The sequence below is a fragment of the Gymnoscopelus braueri genome, assembly GCF_963280865.1.
Source record: "Gymnoscopelus braueri genome assembly, chromosome: 11".
Classification (NCBI taxonomy): Eukaryota; Metazoa; Chordata; class Actinopteri; order Myctophiformes; family Myctophidae; genus Gymnoscopelus; species Gymnoscopelus braueri.
This window is the reverse complement of record NC_137613.1, coordinates 44,236,827-44,253,957: the sequence shown is the minus strand read 5'-3', so window position 1 is coordinate 44,253,957 and position 17,131 is coordinate 44,236,827. Positions and strand designations below refer to the sequence as shown.

At 43.5% G+C, this 17,131-nt stretch overlaps 1 protein-coding gene across 1 annotated transcript in view; it reads left to right on the top strand.

Annotated features, from left to right (window-relative positions):
- Positions 1-17,131, top strand: part of trps1 (trichorhinophalangeal syndrome I) — a 184,332-nt gene that overhangs the window by 87,656 nt on the left and 79,545 nt on the right. Inside the window, 8 exon segments of the mRNA XM_080443079.1 lie at positions 90-403; positions 405-707; positions 709-835; positions 3,520-3,635; positions 11,240-11,831; positions 12,707-12,921; positions 14,116-14,257; positions 16,039-16,270. Coding sequence (XP_080299205.1) covers positions 90-403; positions 405-707; positions 709-835; positions 3,520-3,635; positions 11,240-11,831; positions 12,707-12,921; positions 14,116-14,257; positions 16,039-16,270 — 2,041 coding nt within the window.

Below are 17,131 nucleotides of genomic sequence, written 5' to 3'. Positions count from 1 at the left end.
CAGAGGTTTGCCTCTGTGTTCCAGGATGATGATGTCAGGTGGTTGTTGGTTAAACGTGTCTCTTTCTCTCTCTCTCTTCTCCTCCCCAGAGATGGTGAGGAAGAAGAATCCCCCTATTCGGAGTGTGGGAGGCGAGGAGGAAGAAGAGGAGGAGGGGAGGAGGCGAGACGGAGGAGAAGGAGCCGGAGAGGAGGAGGAGGAAGGCGAGGAGGAGGGCCGAGTGGGAGCGGAAGCCGAGCGGATCATCCGGCCCTCGGAGCCGGAGTCCTCCGGCCGGACGAGAGGAGAGGAGGAGCAGCAGGAGGACGGGGACAGCGAGTGCGTCTCCTCCTCCGTCTCCCCCTCGTCCGTGGGCGCCAAGGAGGACCGCTATGGCAACGGCAGGAGAGGAGGAGGAGGAGGAGGGGGGCGGGGACAAGCCGCAGGGTCGAGAGGCTCTGACGGACGGGCCCGACAGCCAATCGGAACCCGAGGACGGGGAGAGGGGAGGAGAGGAGGAGGAGGGCGGCGAGAGGAGAGAAGGCGAGGGCGATCACCTCCTCGGCCCCATTCTCCTCTCCACGCCCCACTTCCTGTCCCGGCGGGAAGGGGAGGAGTCCACCACGACGACCACGACGACGGACACGCCCCCGCTGTCCGCCAGCCCCTCCCCCAAGCTCCAGGACTTCAAGTGCAACGTGTGCGGCTACGGTTACTATGGCAACGACCCCCGCCGACCTCGTCAAGCACTTCAGGAAGTACCACCTGGGTTTGCACAACCGCACGCGGCAGGACGCCGCCCTGGACACGCACATCCTGGCGCTCCACAACATGGCTCCCCAGCACACACTCCAAGGTAATTAGAGACCGCCAGAGAGCCGGCCAGACACCTGGGAGCGTTTGGCCCACGTAGTAGCGGTAGTAGTAGTCCAGAGCTTGACATCATTTTGAGTAGACTGAAGCAAAAAAAGTACTCACATTTTTGACTTTAGTAAAAGTGCAGTATCAATGCTGCAATGTAGAAATACTCTGTTACAAGTAAAAGTCCAGAATTCTAAATTTACTTGAGTAAAAGTACAAAAGTATTGGTATCAAAATGTACCAAAAGTAAAAGTACTCATTGTGCAGAATGTCAAGTTTTCAAATGTATACAAATCGTTTGAAAATAGCAAGTTCACTTGTGATATAAGACACACAGACATACACACACACATAGATAACTTCAACTTTATTAAGATGAGTGTTTTTTTTGTATCACCCACAATGGTGAAATAAAACTATCCCAGTGTGATCCATTTCCTTTGCCTTCTTCTAACAGCGTGACCCCTCCCTCCTTATTCCCCTTCTCATAGCTGTCTCCTTGTTTCTGTTCCATAGCTGCGTTCACACTGGCAGCTACACAGATACAGGCTACCGTTCATTTTCTTTTTTTTCCTTTTTATTTAAAATTTAGAGTAGCCAATTATTTTTTTACCCCCTTTTCTCCCCAATTTAGTCGTTGTGCCAATTGATTCCTCCACACACACATTTCTGTGTTGTCACTGCTGTCGTATCCTACTGACTTACCTGCCAGTGAGGAGCCCCCACCGGGAGGACTTAGAGCCTTCGTCCTACTCCTCCCGCCCAACACTCCCCACAGACAGGTGCCGCCCCAGCCCGTAGGAGTAGGTGCAATGACCGATATCACCCTCCCCGTCCGGCCTCCCTCCATCGAACACGGGCCAGTTGTGTTCGTGTAGACGCTCGACAAAGCCAGATGCACCACGGTGGATTCGAACCCACAACCTCTGTGGTGGTGGGCAGTGACTTAACCACTGCGCCCACCCGAGCCCGGCTACCATTCGTTTTTCAATGGAAGCTAGCTACATCCCACGTTTGCAGCTGCTACAAAACGCTACAACATGCTACAAAGCTACAATAAAGTTGAGCTGGTTTCAACTCAGGGCCGGATCTAGGCATAGGCAAGCAAAAAAAAAAATATATATATATATATATATATATATATATATTTTTTTTTTTTTTTTTTTTTTTGGGGGGGGGGGGGGCTTGTGAAAGTTACATTTATGGTGTGTGTGATATGAAATGTGAGCTTACCATAATCAAAGTAATCATATTCCATCATGCATCATTGCACAATTCAAATAATTCTCCGCCCTGATTTGCCATGGACAGTGTTGCCAGATATTGCGAGAGAAAGAAGCCTAGGAAAACAAGCCCAAAAGAAGCAAAGTAGGCGGAAAAAACAGAAACAAAAAGTTCCACGCCCCCTCAGTATTTCCTATTGCCCCCCCAATTAAAAATTCCTGTATCCGGCCCTGTTTCAACTTCAGCTACAAAGATGCAAAGCTACACATATGCTGTGTTGCTTTGTATCTTTGATTCTTTTGCATCTGCCAGTGTGAACACAGCATAACAGTCTGACATCTCCTTGTTTCAGTTCCTAACAGTCTGACATCTCCTTATTTCTTTGTTCCTAGCAGTCTGACATATCCTAGTTACAACATCCTAGCAGTCTGACATATCCTAGTTATAACTTCCTAGCAGTCTGACATCTCCTAGTTACAACTTCCTAGCAGTCTGACATCTCCTAGTTACAACTTCCTAGCAGTCTGACATATCCTAGTTACAACTTCCTAGCAGTCTGACATCTCCTAGTTACAACTTCCTAGCAGTCTGACATCTCCTAGTTACAACGTCCTAGCAGTCTGACATATCCTATTTACAACTTCCTAGCAGTCTGACATATCCTAGTTACAACATCATAGCAGTCTGACATATCCTAGTTACAACATCATAGCAGTCTGACATATCCTAGTTACAACTTCATAGCAGTCTGACATATCCTAGTTACAACTTCCTAGCAGTCTGACATCTCCTAGTTACAACTTCATAGCAGTCTGACATATCCTAGTTACAACTTCCTAGCAGTCTGACATCTCCTAGTTACAACATCATAGCAGTCTGACATATCCTAGTTACAACATCATAGCAGTCTGACATATCCTAGTTACAACTTCATAGCAGTCTGACATATCCTAGTTACAACTTCATAGCAGTCTGACATATCCTAGTTACAACATCATAGCAGTCTGACATATCCTAGTTACAACTTCATAGCAGTCTGACATATCCTAGTTACAACTTCATAGCAGTCTGACATCTCCTAGTTACAACTTCCTAGCAGTCTGACATCTCCTAGTTACAACTTCCTAGCAGTCTGACATATCCTAGTTACAACTTCATAGCAGTCTGACATCTCCTAGTTACAACTTCATAGCAGTCTGACATATCCTAGTTACAACTTCCTAGCAGTCTGACATCTCCTAGTTACAACATCATAGCAGTCTGACATATCCTAGTTACAACATCATAGCAGTCTGACATATCCTAGTTACAACTTCATAGCAGTCTGACATATCCTAGTTACAACTTCATAGCAGTCTGACATCTCCTAGTTACAACTTCCTAGCAGTCTGACATATCCTAGTTACAACTTCATAGCAGTCTGACATCTCCTTGTTTTATTTTTTTGCCCTTTAGATACCCAGGCAGGACAGGGACAGAGGAACCAAGCCAAAGAGATGGGGAAGACGAGACAAGACAACCACGGTCAGCAGCATAGGACGGTCATGATGAATGGCACGTATGATGTTCAGGTAAGACGAGGACCGCGCGCGCGCGCACACACACACACACACACACACACACACACACACACACACACACACACACACACACACACACACACACACACACACACACACACACACACACACACACACACACACACACACACACAGACACACACACACACTGTGTACGGTAACATTTTGCCAGGTTTCAGGTTGACAAAATGATTTGTACCTGAGACTGCTAACGTGCAATATCCTTCTTCGTGATGAAAAACCGACACGGTATTTCTTTCACGACGATTTCATGTAAAGAGCCTTTATCTCCGGAAAGTCCAGTTTGAAATAACTGAGAAGAACTGACTGAATTCCTGGTCGACATGCAAGGAAATAAATCGTTGCTGTCGTGCAGAAATCTCCTAGTCATGAATACTGTACTTTACATTGCTACAGAGCATTTAATCCATTAAGACCACCGGTAAAGTTTCTGCAATTTTTAGATTTCTTTGGGCTATTAAAAAATGGCAGCTATGAGCTTGTAGATCTATTTTTGAAAAGTCGTGAACATTTTGTGCAAATCCTTTGAATATTCTGGGTGGGGGGGGGAACAACATATACATATCATTTTGGGGGTCCCAAAATTATGTTTTTGGCCGCCGTCCCCATCAAAATATTTTGTTCTAGGGACCCCCCAGAAGCAAAGATTTGAGTTAAAAATGTTGTTTCCAAAAATATACAGTATGTATTCAAAGATTTGCACAAATGTTCAAGATTTTTCAAAAATAGCAGATCTATCTAGTTTGTGGCATGGCACTCGGTGCCGCGCTATGAGCTTGTAGATCTGCTATTTTTGAATAGCCAAAGTATAAAATAATGGTTATAGCTCAAATCTAAAATGACACAGATGCGTTCTTGGATTGAATGAATTAATACAGAGCATACACAGTGTGTTTAATGTTGTTGCTCAAACTTTCAAGTGATAAGCCCACCTTTAAAATGATCTGCTTCTACAGCCAATACATGGCCATCAGAATTTAATTTGTAAAATAAGCTTTTCTCCAGGAACTATTTTCGGCAAGACTTTAAAAATCAATTCACGACGCCTTCAGCGGCATTGCAATAATGAAACAATAGCATAACCTTGAAATGACACATAAAGTTCACTGCGTCGGATGACCTATCTCAAGCAAGTTCCAATTGATTTGCATATCGTTGCTGTCATGGCAGAAACCTCTTATCTCCATATTCTAACTTTTAGTGTTTTTTTCATAAATGAACGCCCTACTTGATCACACTGCAGCATCACACAAAAGCATCAAAAGTAGCAGATCTGCAAGCTCGAAACGCGGTGCGAAGTGACGTGTTTTGAGCTTGCAGATGTATTTGAATTTAAATCCTGAAAAGGAACAGTTTTGGACATAATGAGGTTTCCATCCGACAGAGGCGATATGCTGTGATGAATGGAAACAAATCAGAAAAAGCAGTAGTGTAAAGTAGGCAGTATATGACTTCTAGACAGTAAGCTAAAATGTACGGTACAAATGTTATATTGTACTTTATTAATGTACCAAAATACATTGATGACTGAAAACACTACAATCATTGTTGACTATAATCACACACACTATTTTTGTATTTTTGCTGTGTTAAAAATAGAATTACTAGTAAATTGTAATAAGATGAATCATTAACTAATCAGTTAAAATAGGTGTCGGCGCAGTTGCATGGTGGTCATATATTTGTTTTATTTTTCAAAATGGAGCTCAATCAGTACAGATGATAAAAGAGTGCATTTCTTGTTTTGCAATATTTCAGTGCACTGTACTCGGAACGTATTTTTGTAAATTTGTCCCAGACGTTGATAATTCTTGATAAGTGATAATTCAAACAGTACAAGGATAGAGTAACCTTACAGTAACAATACATTGTAAAAGTAACATATTTTCATATGCTTGTAAATCTAGCCCCATAACTGAAGTGAATAATTTATTGGTTTTGAACAAGCTGTAAGTGATTTGCAACATAAGGCTCTGTGTGTGTGTGTGTGTGTGTGTGTGTGTGTGTGTGTGTGTGTGTGTGTGTGTGTGTGTGTGTGTGTGTGTGTGTGTGTGTGTGTGTGTGTGTGTGTGTGTGTGTGTGTGTGTGTGTGTGTGTGTGTGTGTGTGTGTGTGTGTGTGTGTGTGTGTGTGTGTCTCCACACACACTCCAGAAATTAATCTCGCTGAGAGTGAGAGAGAAAGTGGTTAGTAATTTGTTCGGTGGGGAGTTTGTTGTTGAACATTGTAAAATGTTATAGACAGACAGATGGACAGGCTCAGACAGACGGACAAATAGGGCACCTGGCAGACAGACACTGCATATGCACACACATGCTGGGCTACACAAATCACGTGCAGCGAGCACATATGTGCCGTAATATAGCCACACACATTACACTAAGTCTAGCTGTATTGTACAGTGTTAGTCTGTAATGCAGTGAATTTGGTTTTGATTAAATGAGAGGCTGATACTGCTACCCCTACTAATACTTCTAGTACTGTAGTACTGCTGTACTCCTACACTGTAAAATATTGAATTACAAATGGATAAATTAACACAGGGAATTACAGTGTACTAATACAAATATGCCTTTTTCACCCTTAAAAAAAAAAATCTCATTCCACTACTAATGAAATACAAATAATTTAACTGAGGGGTAAAGACATGTTTCACTGGTTCAATGTGGATTTATGCTGTGTAATGCATTTTTAAATGCAATACAAATAAAATGTATTATTATTATAATTATTGAATCTGACTTTACACAGTAAAATCATCCGTTTGTAACTCTTACACGTTTGTAAAATGAACACTGAGGATTTTACTGTGTTGGGGACACAGGTGTTCGAAGCAAGGCACCAACCTGCTCATCGGGAGCAGTTAGGGGTTCAGTGTCTTGCTTAAGGACACCATAGGCACAACCTATAGTCACTAACGTAACCCTTATACAGCATCACGCATTACACTGAATGAAAATTGTGGACATTTATCTGGCACGTGACAGCAATGACGTCCTTAATGGTGAGCTGAGCAGTGTCTGAAATGTGGTTTTTATTTTGCTGATGAGTTCACTATAGTCCCCTACATAGAATTTCCTACATAGGGCGTGGGGAGTATAGTGAATGACTGAGGGATTTGGGACACAGCCTAAGTCATGATACACATCTACTGCAACAGTTGCCCCATCCGTCTGTCTCCTATTGGCCATTTGCCCTGCTTCATTCACATTTCATTCAACATTTACTATTTGTTGATTTGTAGGAGTGTGAAGCAGATCTACAAGCTCACAACGTGTAGCGACACGACGCGTTGTGAACTTGTAGATCTGCTATTTTTGGCACGCAACACCGACACACAGTGGAGTATAAATCAGGTTTTAGTTCTTTGATATCGAGAACCGCACACTGTCTTTGTTTGCTCAATAGAGAAAACAAGTTTAGGTCAAATAGGCATCTATTGAATCCAGTAGCATCCATTAGATGCCTGAAGAAGGGCTTTGACCGAAAGTCAAGTGCCTTTGCTATAGCTCATGATACCACTAAGCTAATGGGTCTGCTTATTTGCTTGGCTCTACGCGGCCAATCAAAGTAACGCATGTGGTTGAGACAGAACGGGACCATGACTTAATCCTCGTGGAGCAGCTAAAAATAGTTTTACAGAAAACACACAGTATCTTTGATTAGTCAACATGGACGTCTGGACAATTAAACAATCCACCAAAAGAGGCAGGAACTTGTTCCTACCCTAACATACGCCCGTGGTGTGGCACCATGACACATGAGTTTATAAATACTCCAGTATATTAATACTTTGTAATGTGAGGAGATTAGTTATCAACGTGGGTGTCCCATAAACGTACACTATTATACTTAGAGATTACAAAAATGGGCAAGGGCAAGTGTGTATCTGTATGTGTTTTAGTGAATCAATTTGTAGAGATGCTATGCACTATGCCACCAGACTTCTCAGGTCATCTGGGACAGGTCTGCTTTCTGAACCCAGAGGCACTAGACGTAGAGAAGCAGTGTTGAGGTTTTTATGCACCACATATTAACAAACAGGTATGCTACAACTCTCAGTTCTTTTACATCGTAGCTGAATACCTTTCTGTTAACTGCTGCCTTTTATTTCTTTTCTTTTTAATCATTTCTTCCACACTGAAATTGTATTTTCTTATTTTTTAATTGTACTCAAAGTGTCCTTTTATTATGTTTTTCTTCTGCATTACTCAACGTTTAGTGTAAGACATTCATTATGAATTGCCTTGTTGTTGAAATGTGCTATACAAATAAACGTTCCTTGCCTTGCCTAACCACTTAAAGGCTGTATACATAGTTGACCAGAGTCCCCCAGGGCTCTATACTACTGTAGGAATGCTCCTTTTTCAAAAGATCACGACGCGTTGCGAGCCTGTTGATCTCCTAAACAACCCCCCCCAGAACAGGGACACGAGGGTTAATGTGGTGTTTGCGACCACGTCGGAGCTGCTTAATGGAGCCTTAATATAATATTATTACCCAACTTTGTCCACACATTGTTATGTGATATAGAGTAAGCAGGCTGGAGGTGGCAGGGTGGCTTTAGTCCTGACAGGAGAGACAGAGCCATAACGGAAAGGTCACAGTTTCAATCTGTTACAGCAGCCCAACGAGTGGGCCGCCGCCGCCATCATCATCAAGGAGTGTGTTTGTCCTGTGTGAGTGTACTTGACCGCTGACTCTGACCTGTTAACCCTTTAAGACCGGGAACGCATCCGTGTAAAAAAAAAATATTTTAGCTAAAAAAAAGTATTATTTTACACTTTGGCTATTCAAAAATAGCAGATCTACAAGCTCGAGCTTGTATATCTGCTATTTTTGAGAAATTGTGAAAATGTGTGCAAATCTTTGAATATATGTATTCTTTTAAAGCAAACATTTTTAACTGCAATCTTTGCTTCTGGGGGTCCCTGGAACAGCATATTTTGAGATGGGGGGGGTCCGCGGCCAAATACATATAATTTTGGGGGTCCTCGACAATTATGATAACATTTGAGAAGCACTGATATACTGTAGCATAGTTGGGATTTAGAAGACATTAGTAGAATGGGCTTCAGGTCTTAATGGGTTAACTGATCGCTCAGTGCAACTGACTGCTCTGTCTGAGTGCACTTGACCAGTGTGTCTGTCTGACCTCTTCAAACCTGATTTGTACGTAGTCCTACAACGGTGTCCTACTGCACAAAAACTGCAAAAACGGCAATAACTACAACTCACAATGTGCTGTTTTGAGTTGTAGATCTGCACTTTGAAGTGGGGGATACCGTCATACGATGACACTTAGTGAAACTGACTGCAACTCAACAACATCAGCAATGTGTAGAAAAATAAACACATTGCTTCAGCCTAAAAAAATATAGCCTAATAAAGAATATCATAATTTCCCTACTAATCTTCCCCCCCCCCCCTCATGGTTAGTCTGCCCCATTTTTGTTGGCATTTAGGTCATGGATTATGGCTTTATGTGTGTATATGAACAGTGGAGTTTTGTCTGAAAGATTTAAACAAGATGATCTAATAAACTAGGAGATGTGTGTGTGTGTGTGTGTGTGTGTGTGTGTGTGTGTGTGTGTGTGTGTGTGTGTGTGTGTGTGTGTGTGTGTGTGTGTGTGTGTGTGTGTGTGTGTGTGTGTGTGTGTGTGTGTGTGTGTGTGTGAGACGTGTGTGTGTGTGAGACGTGTGTGTGTGTGTGGTAGTTGAGGAGTTTCATTTCATTTAAACCAGCAGTCTGTAATGGGCGTAAGTCACGTAATGGACACAGACACACACACACACACACACACACACACTGTCAGAAATAGAAAATCCAGTGGGCTTAAGTCGTCATTACGATGAAAAAGTGAAAGTATAAAAAAGCGAATGAAAGGGGTCTCTATTCTCTCATTCCCTCCCTACATCTCTCTCTTTCTCTCTCTCTCTCTTCTTTTTTTTCTTTCTCTCTCTCCCTCCCCCCCCTCTCTCCCGCCCACGTTTGGAAAATTCCATGTTGTCATTCGCTGGGACGAGACGCCTCGTCAACCAATGAGATTGCATTTGGGAGGAAACGCAGAGAAATGAGGAGAGACTGAGGGAGAAAAACAAAAAGAGATGGGAAGGACGGAGGGAGGGAGGGAAGGAGAGAGGCTGAGGATAACAGGAGATGGAGAGAGACTGGAGAGAGAGGGAGAGGAGGAGGAGGAGGAGGAATGGAAGGGGGAAGAGGGAGATGGAGGAGAGCGAGAGAGCAGTAGTTGTAATTGGTTGTTGGGCGCTGTAATGAAACAGCTGTCAGATGCGTTTAACTTGGCTTCTCCTTCCCTTCTTTCTCTGCTCTCTTTCTCTGCATCCCCATGTCCGCCTGCCCCTCCTCCCCGGCTCAATTTCTCGCCGCCTCTGCACTCCCTCCCCTTTCTCTCCTCCGTTTCTCTCTCTCTCTCTTCAACCCCTCCTCATCTCTCCTCCTCCTTCTCTGTCCCTCCTCTCCGTCTCGTTCTCCATCTGTCCCATCGTCTTTCCTCTTCACCTTCCACTCCGCGTCGTCCCCTCAAACGTTCCTCGTCCCCTTCACTCGTTCATTCCCTCCTTTTCTTCATGTGCTCCTCTTGCCCACCGCACTCCCATCATCCCTCCATACCTTGCCCCTCTCTCTCACCCTTCTCCTCTCCCTTTCTCTCTCTCTGACCGTTTCTTTTATATTCCCCCTGTACCGTTAAGAAAATGTCTTTGATGTTTGTCTCGTCCCCTAATTGTCAGGGCTGGGTCTACGGGGCGTTGCTGATTGGATGATTGCTGTTGTGAGCTCACACAGCAGTAATAGCCGTCATTTAGCTTTCTGACTTTATCCACTTGAATGAAAGTGAAATCGATCAGCTCTTTCACCCGTTTCTCTCTGTCCGCTTCACTCCTCCTCTTTCTCTCTCTCCCTGTCTACGTTCTCTCTCTCCGTGTCCTCGCTTCACTTTCTCACTCTGTTCTTTTGTTAGCTGTTGGCTATATGTCCGTTTTCTTCCCTCTGTCTTGCGCCGTCTTTCTTATTCTTTGCTTGCTGTGCCTGCACATTTAATTATTATTATTATTCAATTAAAGCAATTATTTCGGGGGCAGGGCATTGACCCGTAACATAGCAATAAAAATCACCTTTCGGACCAAGTTAAAACAATACAGATATGTTAATTTGGAGATTTCTTTTAAAATGTCATTTGCCAAGGTAGAAAGAATCTACCTTGGTTGGTATTCCTGGCTTATGCCTTAGGCAATTTAACTCCACAATGTGCATGCTCCATCACCATTGTCACACATACTCGACAGAAAATAGTTTTATATGTATGGTTTATTTTTGGAATTGGCATTTCAGCCTACTGCCAGTTTGAAACCTTATAGGAAATCGGAACTCACATTGATATGGGATGGGTGTTCTTTCACAAGACTTCTGCAGTATTGGTCACTGCTGGTGACATCAGCATTTCATCTGATGACTCTTTGTCCACCCAGATCTGATAGGTGTGTAATCAGAAAATCCATTGACCATGTATTAATCTCAGCTTTTTGTTCTTTGTGTTCTCTGGACGGCAACAGGTGATGCTGGGCGGCACGCTAATCGGGATTGGCCGGAAGACCCCAGACTGCCAGGGCAACACGAAGTACTTCCGCTGCAAATTCTGCAACTTCACGTACATGGGCAGTAGTTCCTTAGAACTTGAACAGCACTTCCTGTCCTCCCACCCAAATAAGGTCAAAACTCCGCCCACGACACCCCTGCTGGCCAATAACAACCTGACAATCCACGAGAAGGGGAGGAGTCAAATCTTAGACGGGGCGGAGCGAGTGGCGGTGAGAGCAGAGGACGATTCGTTGGTCGGGTACTCCATCCCAGTCAGGGACTGCTCTGATTCGCCGAGCTGGGCTGGGGAGGCGGGTCGAGGCGCTCTCCTGGCGTACTATTGGTGTAAATTCTGTAGCTGGAGTTGTGAGTGGGGAGGAGGTGCTGGGAAGCTCTTGGATCACTACGAACAGAGACACAGGGCGACCACAGGGGGCGCTCTGAGCCCCAACAACTCTAACCCTGCGGGGGAAGATAGAGGAGGGAGAAGAGAAGGAGGCGAGAGAGACCATGTTGTGTCCAAAAGCCGGAAAGATCTAGCATCCACCCCGTCCAACATAACTCAAGGTAATGATACGGGACAAATACAGTGGTGTAACAGAGAATTATACGCACATTGACAGCAGGTGCTTCTTTTACAAAGTAGTCTAGTCTTGTATTAATAACAGCATTTCTGGACACAAAAGTGCTTCTCTAACAGTTAAACAATTCCATTCACATGATTTAGATTTATTGATTGATTGATTGATTGATTGATTGATTGAATACTTTATTAGTCCAAAAATGTAAACAGCACGGATTACAGTAAAACATTTAAGCTGAAGGGATAGCACAAAAAAGTCCTGGGGGCTTGTTTCCATTGTGGTGCCTTCAAGTATAAATCTGTCTGTACTAGGAGGGAATGGAAACCAATAGTACTCTAGGTCCTCAGGAGAACCACTTCGCAAATGTATTGTGAAATGAAGTTACCCTCCATCGTCTTCTACATCAGTGATTCTAGACCTTCTCTGGATCAGGGCCCATTAGTAAATCTCGAAATTGTTTGCTGATTTTCTTTTTTTGAAGTAACCAACAATACTTATAAATATTATAATCATTAAAATTAGTGTTTTGCCAATTATTTGCGTCCCCAATTGCAGTATCCTCACGGCCCACCATTGGGAACCCCCCAAAAAGGTTGAGAATCACTGTTCTACATTGTTCAACATGGTCTTTGACTGTGTTCATAATACACTGTAATGCAATTACATGGTACAAGGCTTCTCTAACAGCTGGTACGTGGCTCCGCACCTTGTTGTGTTTTATAATTTATGACGCTGCTTAACTCGTACTTCTGCGGTTCCACTTTGACCCCCACCTCCCCCACCTCCCCCCCCCCCCCCCCCCTCCTAGAATTGTGATATCATTGACCCTTCTGTTTTGTTTTGTCTCCCGACTCCTAGGAGAGGCGGCCGGCGGCGACTCGGAGGCGGTGGTGACCAGTTACAACTGTCAGCTGTGTGATTTCCGCTACTCCATGGCCCACAGTGCGGACGTGATCGTGGTGGCGCCGCTGCTACTGCACTACCAGCACAACCACGCCATCCACAGATGCTGCATCCAGCACTGCATGTACTGTCCACAGGGACTCTGTCAGCCCCAGAAACACCTGGGAGAGGTCAGATTATTATTAGAATTATTATTATTAGGACCTATTTGGGACACCCATGCATGTCGGGACTGATGCGAGTCGTTCCATTCTTTACTGGCTTAGCGGCACAAACGTCTGCGTTGGCCAATCAGGGCGTTTCATCCCCAGGTGGTCCCCAGCTAAATGATGGAGAAAAAAAAAACTTTTTTATTTTACACTCTCAAGAGTTAAATTATTGTTAAACATCTGCATTACTTAATTAAAGGATTGTTATTTTGATCAACGTTTACCTGTTATCTCTCCTATGGTACCAACATCACTACAGCATGGAATTGTGGACTAAATCGTATCCAACGATAACAAAACAGTCTTGGGTCTGAGAGGCTAAATCTCATCAAATGGTGGTCTGTGGCTCAAATGCCGAACAAATAATGGTCCTTGATATGAAAAGGGTTGAAAACCACTGTTTTAGCACAACACTTAACCCATAATTGCTCCTAATGTGCAGGTTTGTGCCTTGCATGGTTTCCTCCACCTTCGGTGTGGGAATGTTTGTGAATGGGTGAATGTGCGCTTTGGAGAAAGGTGCTATATATAAATGCTTCATTTACCATTTACACATTAATTGTTAATTAACTCTGAAAGTGTAAAAAATGACCCTTAAGGGTCTGGATTTTACTGCGTGTATATAGGAAAAGCAAAGTGGAGGAGAATAAATAGAGTAGTAAAAAGGAATTACACCACCAGTACTGGTCGTAATAATAATTACACTTGTTGATGGTGGTTGTATTTGCAGCAGAACTGCCTAACTACAGTACAGAAGTCTGCTGTCCCCACGGTCAAATGAGCAATTAAATAACTGGGAGAAAGAAGAGAATTATTAACTATTTTAAAGTGCCATTGTTCTTTATTGTTATCAAAGAAACTATGAAACCAATAGGAAATATATTTGAGGAGAACAAAAAACACAAGTCTATATTAGATTCCTTTACACGCACACACACGCACACACACGCACACACACACAGGAAACCACATTAAGAAAACACATTTAGGAAACAATTAAGTCATATCCAGAGTAATGTCACGACTGGTAGGGTTTTATTTTACTGAGCAGAAAGCCAAATGAAGTCACGTTTTAATCCGTTTTCTGGCTACAAACCAAATATGTGCTCTGACATTAAATTAGAGTGAATAAAATGTGTGTCATTGTCTCTGTAGGTATCTCACCCGTTTGCCTGTCGGAAGCCCATCTGTCCCAAATGCTGTTCCAAGTTCCCTCAAACCACCAAACCACAGGACGCCATGGGTTCCAAACCCGGTGCTGCCACCTCGCCCAGCGTAACGCCTCCTAATCCTAGAGGTGACTCAACTATCATGGCTGGACGACATAGGCCACTGGTTCTCAACCATGTGGGCCGTGAGGATACTGCAAGTGGGGCCCCAGATGATTGGCCAAACACTTATACTTATATAACATGAATATATAGACAGAGTGATATGAAATGTTTTTGTTTTTTTCACCGTGATACCAATACATAGAACTTAAAAGTATACTACGTTAGTTCCATTGATCTAAGTGGGAACATGCTCTGAAAATGCACGCCGTGTTAAATGGTCATATGGGGGGGGGGGGAGCTTTAGAAATGTTGATATGGCCTGACCCCCTCTTTGATTTCCTGTTCCTACAATATCTACAGTTAGGGCTGGGCGATATGGACATCACAAGACTTTTGACCAAATATACCTGACAATACCTGATATTGTGACTATAATATCGTATTGTGACAATATCAATTATTATAGGGATTAACACATTAAAGGTATCATGACATTCATGTTTACACCACATTCAGAGTCTTTGTCCTGGTCCTTCAAACGTGTACAAAAAGTTTTAACTGAAAAGTCCACTCCAGTGATTCACTGTAGGTGTTTTTGTCTCACATTTCTAAAGCCTTTTCAACTGCAATGAAAAAAGAAATCTTTGCCTGCGGGTGTCGCTGGTGAGGGATTTTGCCTGTCAATCATCGCCTCTGCTCCGCCCCCCCCAAAGGAAAGGATAGGGGAGGGGAGGGGCGAGGAGGAGAGTGGGCGGGATTAATCGACTGTGACCTCACTGTCGAAGGGCCAAGCTCAGATTACTTTTCAGCCTAATTATTCAGAAAACCCCAGACCACAGAAAATCCACTGAATGTTCAAAGTTCAGATTTTTTGGGTGTAATTGAGGTCATAAAACCCCCAAAAAAACATAACAAATTAAAAAAGTGAAAATGAATGTCATCGAACCTTTAAGACCTGAGGCCGATTCTACAAATGTCTTCTAAATCCTAACAGTTTTCTGAAACACTTATGTTGCTATAATATCAGTGGTTCTCAAACTTTACATGTCGAGGACTCCCAAAATTGTATGTATTTGGCCACGGACCCCCAACTCAAAATATTTTGTTCCAGGGACCCCCAGAAACAAATATTTAAGTTACAAATGTTTGCTTAAAAATATATATATTCGAAATTTAGCATTTTCAAAAATAGCAGATCTACAAGCTCATAGCCCGGCACTCGGTTCCGTGCTATGAGCTTGTAGATCTGCTATTTTTGAATAGCCCAAAGAAATCTAAACATGACACTGATTCTTTCCCGGTCTTACTGGATTAAATGCTCTGTAGTAATATATATTCAAAGATTTGAATGTAATACAGACATATACATACAGATATACAAGATATACAAGCTCATAGCGCGGCACCGAGTGCCACGCTGAGTGCCCACCCATCTGACCCTTTAACACGGCAGCCTTTGGGCTGTGGTCAGATGGGCGTTTTCGGAGCATGTTTAGTTCAATGGTGAATCGAGCGGCGATTGTGTTCTAGCTTGGATCAATGTGGAACACATACTTTTTATCTGTATCACAAAGAAAACAAAATTTTCTGTGTTTAAATAAAAGAAAATACCATTCCTAATCCATTTTTTTATTATTATATTATATTATCATTACAATCGTTGTGTTTCGCCAATTATTTGGGAGCCCACTTGCAATACCCTCGCGGCCCACCAGTGGTCCCCGACCCACAAGTTGAGAATCACTGCTCGATTTTTGTATCCCCGGTCATGCTGACCCCCCCCCCCTTGTTTTTCTGCTCCTAGGGGTCACCCACCTCTGTGACCAGTGTGCGTTCGCCACCGCTGACATCGACGTGTTGCTGCAACACTACGAAAGCTGCCATACCCTCGCCAGCCTAAAGGGGGCGCCACCTCACGTTAAGGCCGAGGAGGAGGTGGGGAGAGAGAAGGACGGAGGAGGCGGAGAGGGGGAGTACTCGTGTACAAAGTGTCACTTCATCACAGAAGTGGAAGAGGAGATATTCAGACACTACAGGTAAGAGTGTGTGTGTGTGTGTGTTTAATTTATTTTATTCAAAGACCATTTCTTGGCAACAGCAGGCGTCAGAGACTTCAAAAGGTATAAAGGACGCACTGTCGGCTCGAGAAGACTGAAATGATTCCCGCAAAACGTTCCGTTTGAAAACACCTTTTAAAGTGAAGTGCTTGAGCGTCTGCCTGTCATATTTGTAAAAGACCAAAAAAAAGTAAAAGAAAAGCATAAATAAATACAATTAAACCCTTTTTAAGTCAGGGAAGAGACAGTTCCCGTCTTGAATTCAATAAGCCCACATTCACATGCGTAATCAAGTTATTCAATGTCACAGCCATTCAGCCAGTCACTGATCGAATGTTACACTCAGTTATTGAATGAGTCAGTGCTCTATTTACAGTCAATGGGTAAATGTTGTAGTTAATTGGATGACTCTCCTACAGAATGTCCCTCTGTGTATACAATACAGTATGTCTGTGTGGGTGGTATGTGCAGCAGAGATGGGGATTGCTTGCGGTGAGATTCAAGCACGTTTCTCTGCGCGCGCTTGTTTTACTGGTTTCCATCCAGGAATGTTTCATTCAATCTGGGAACGCTAATTTCTTCTAGACAGTTTTCTGAAAACCGTATGTTGCTATAATATCAGTGGTTCTCAAACTTTTTCGTCACTATATCTGATGGTCAGCTGATGGCGCTGTTCTGTGCCTTCATTAGAGGAAATGACTGTCCACGCACGCACGCACGCACGCACGCACGCACGCACGCACGCACGCACGCACGCACGCACGCACACGCACGCACACGCACGCACGCACGCACGCACACACACACACACACACACACACACACACACACACACACACA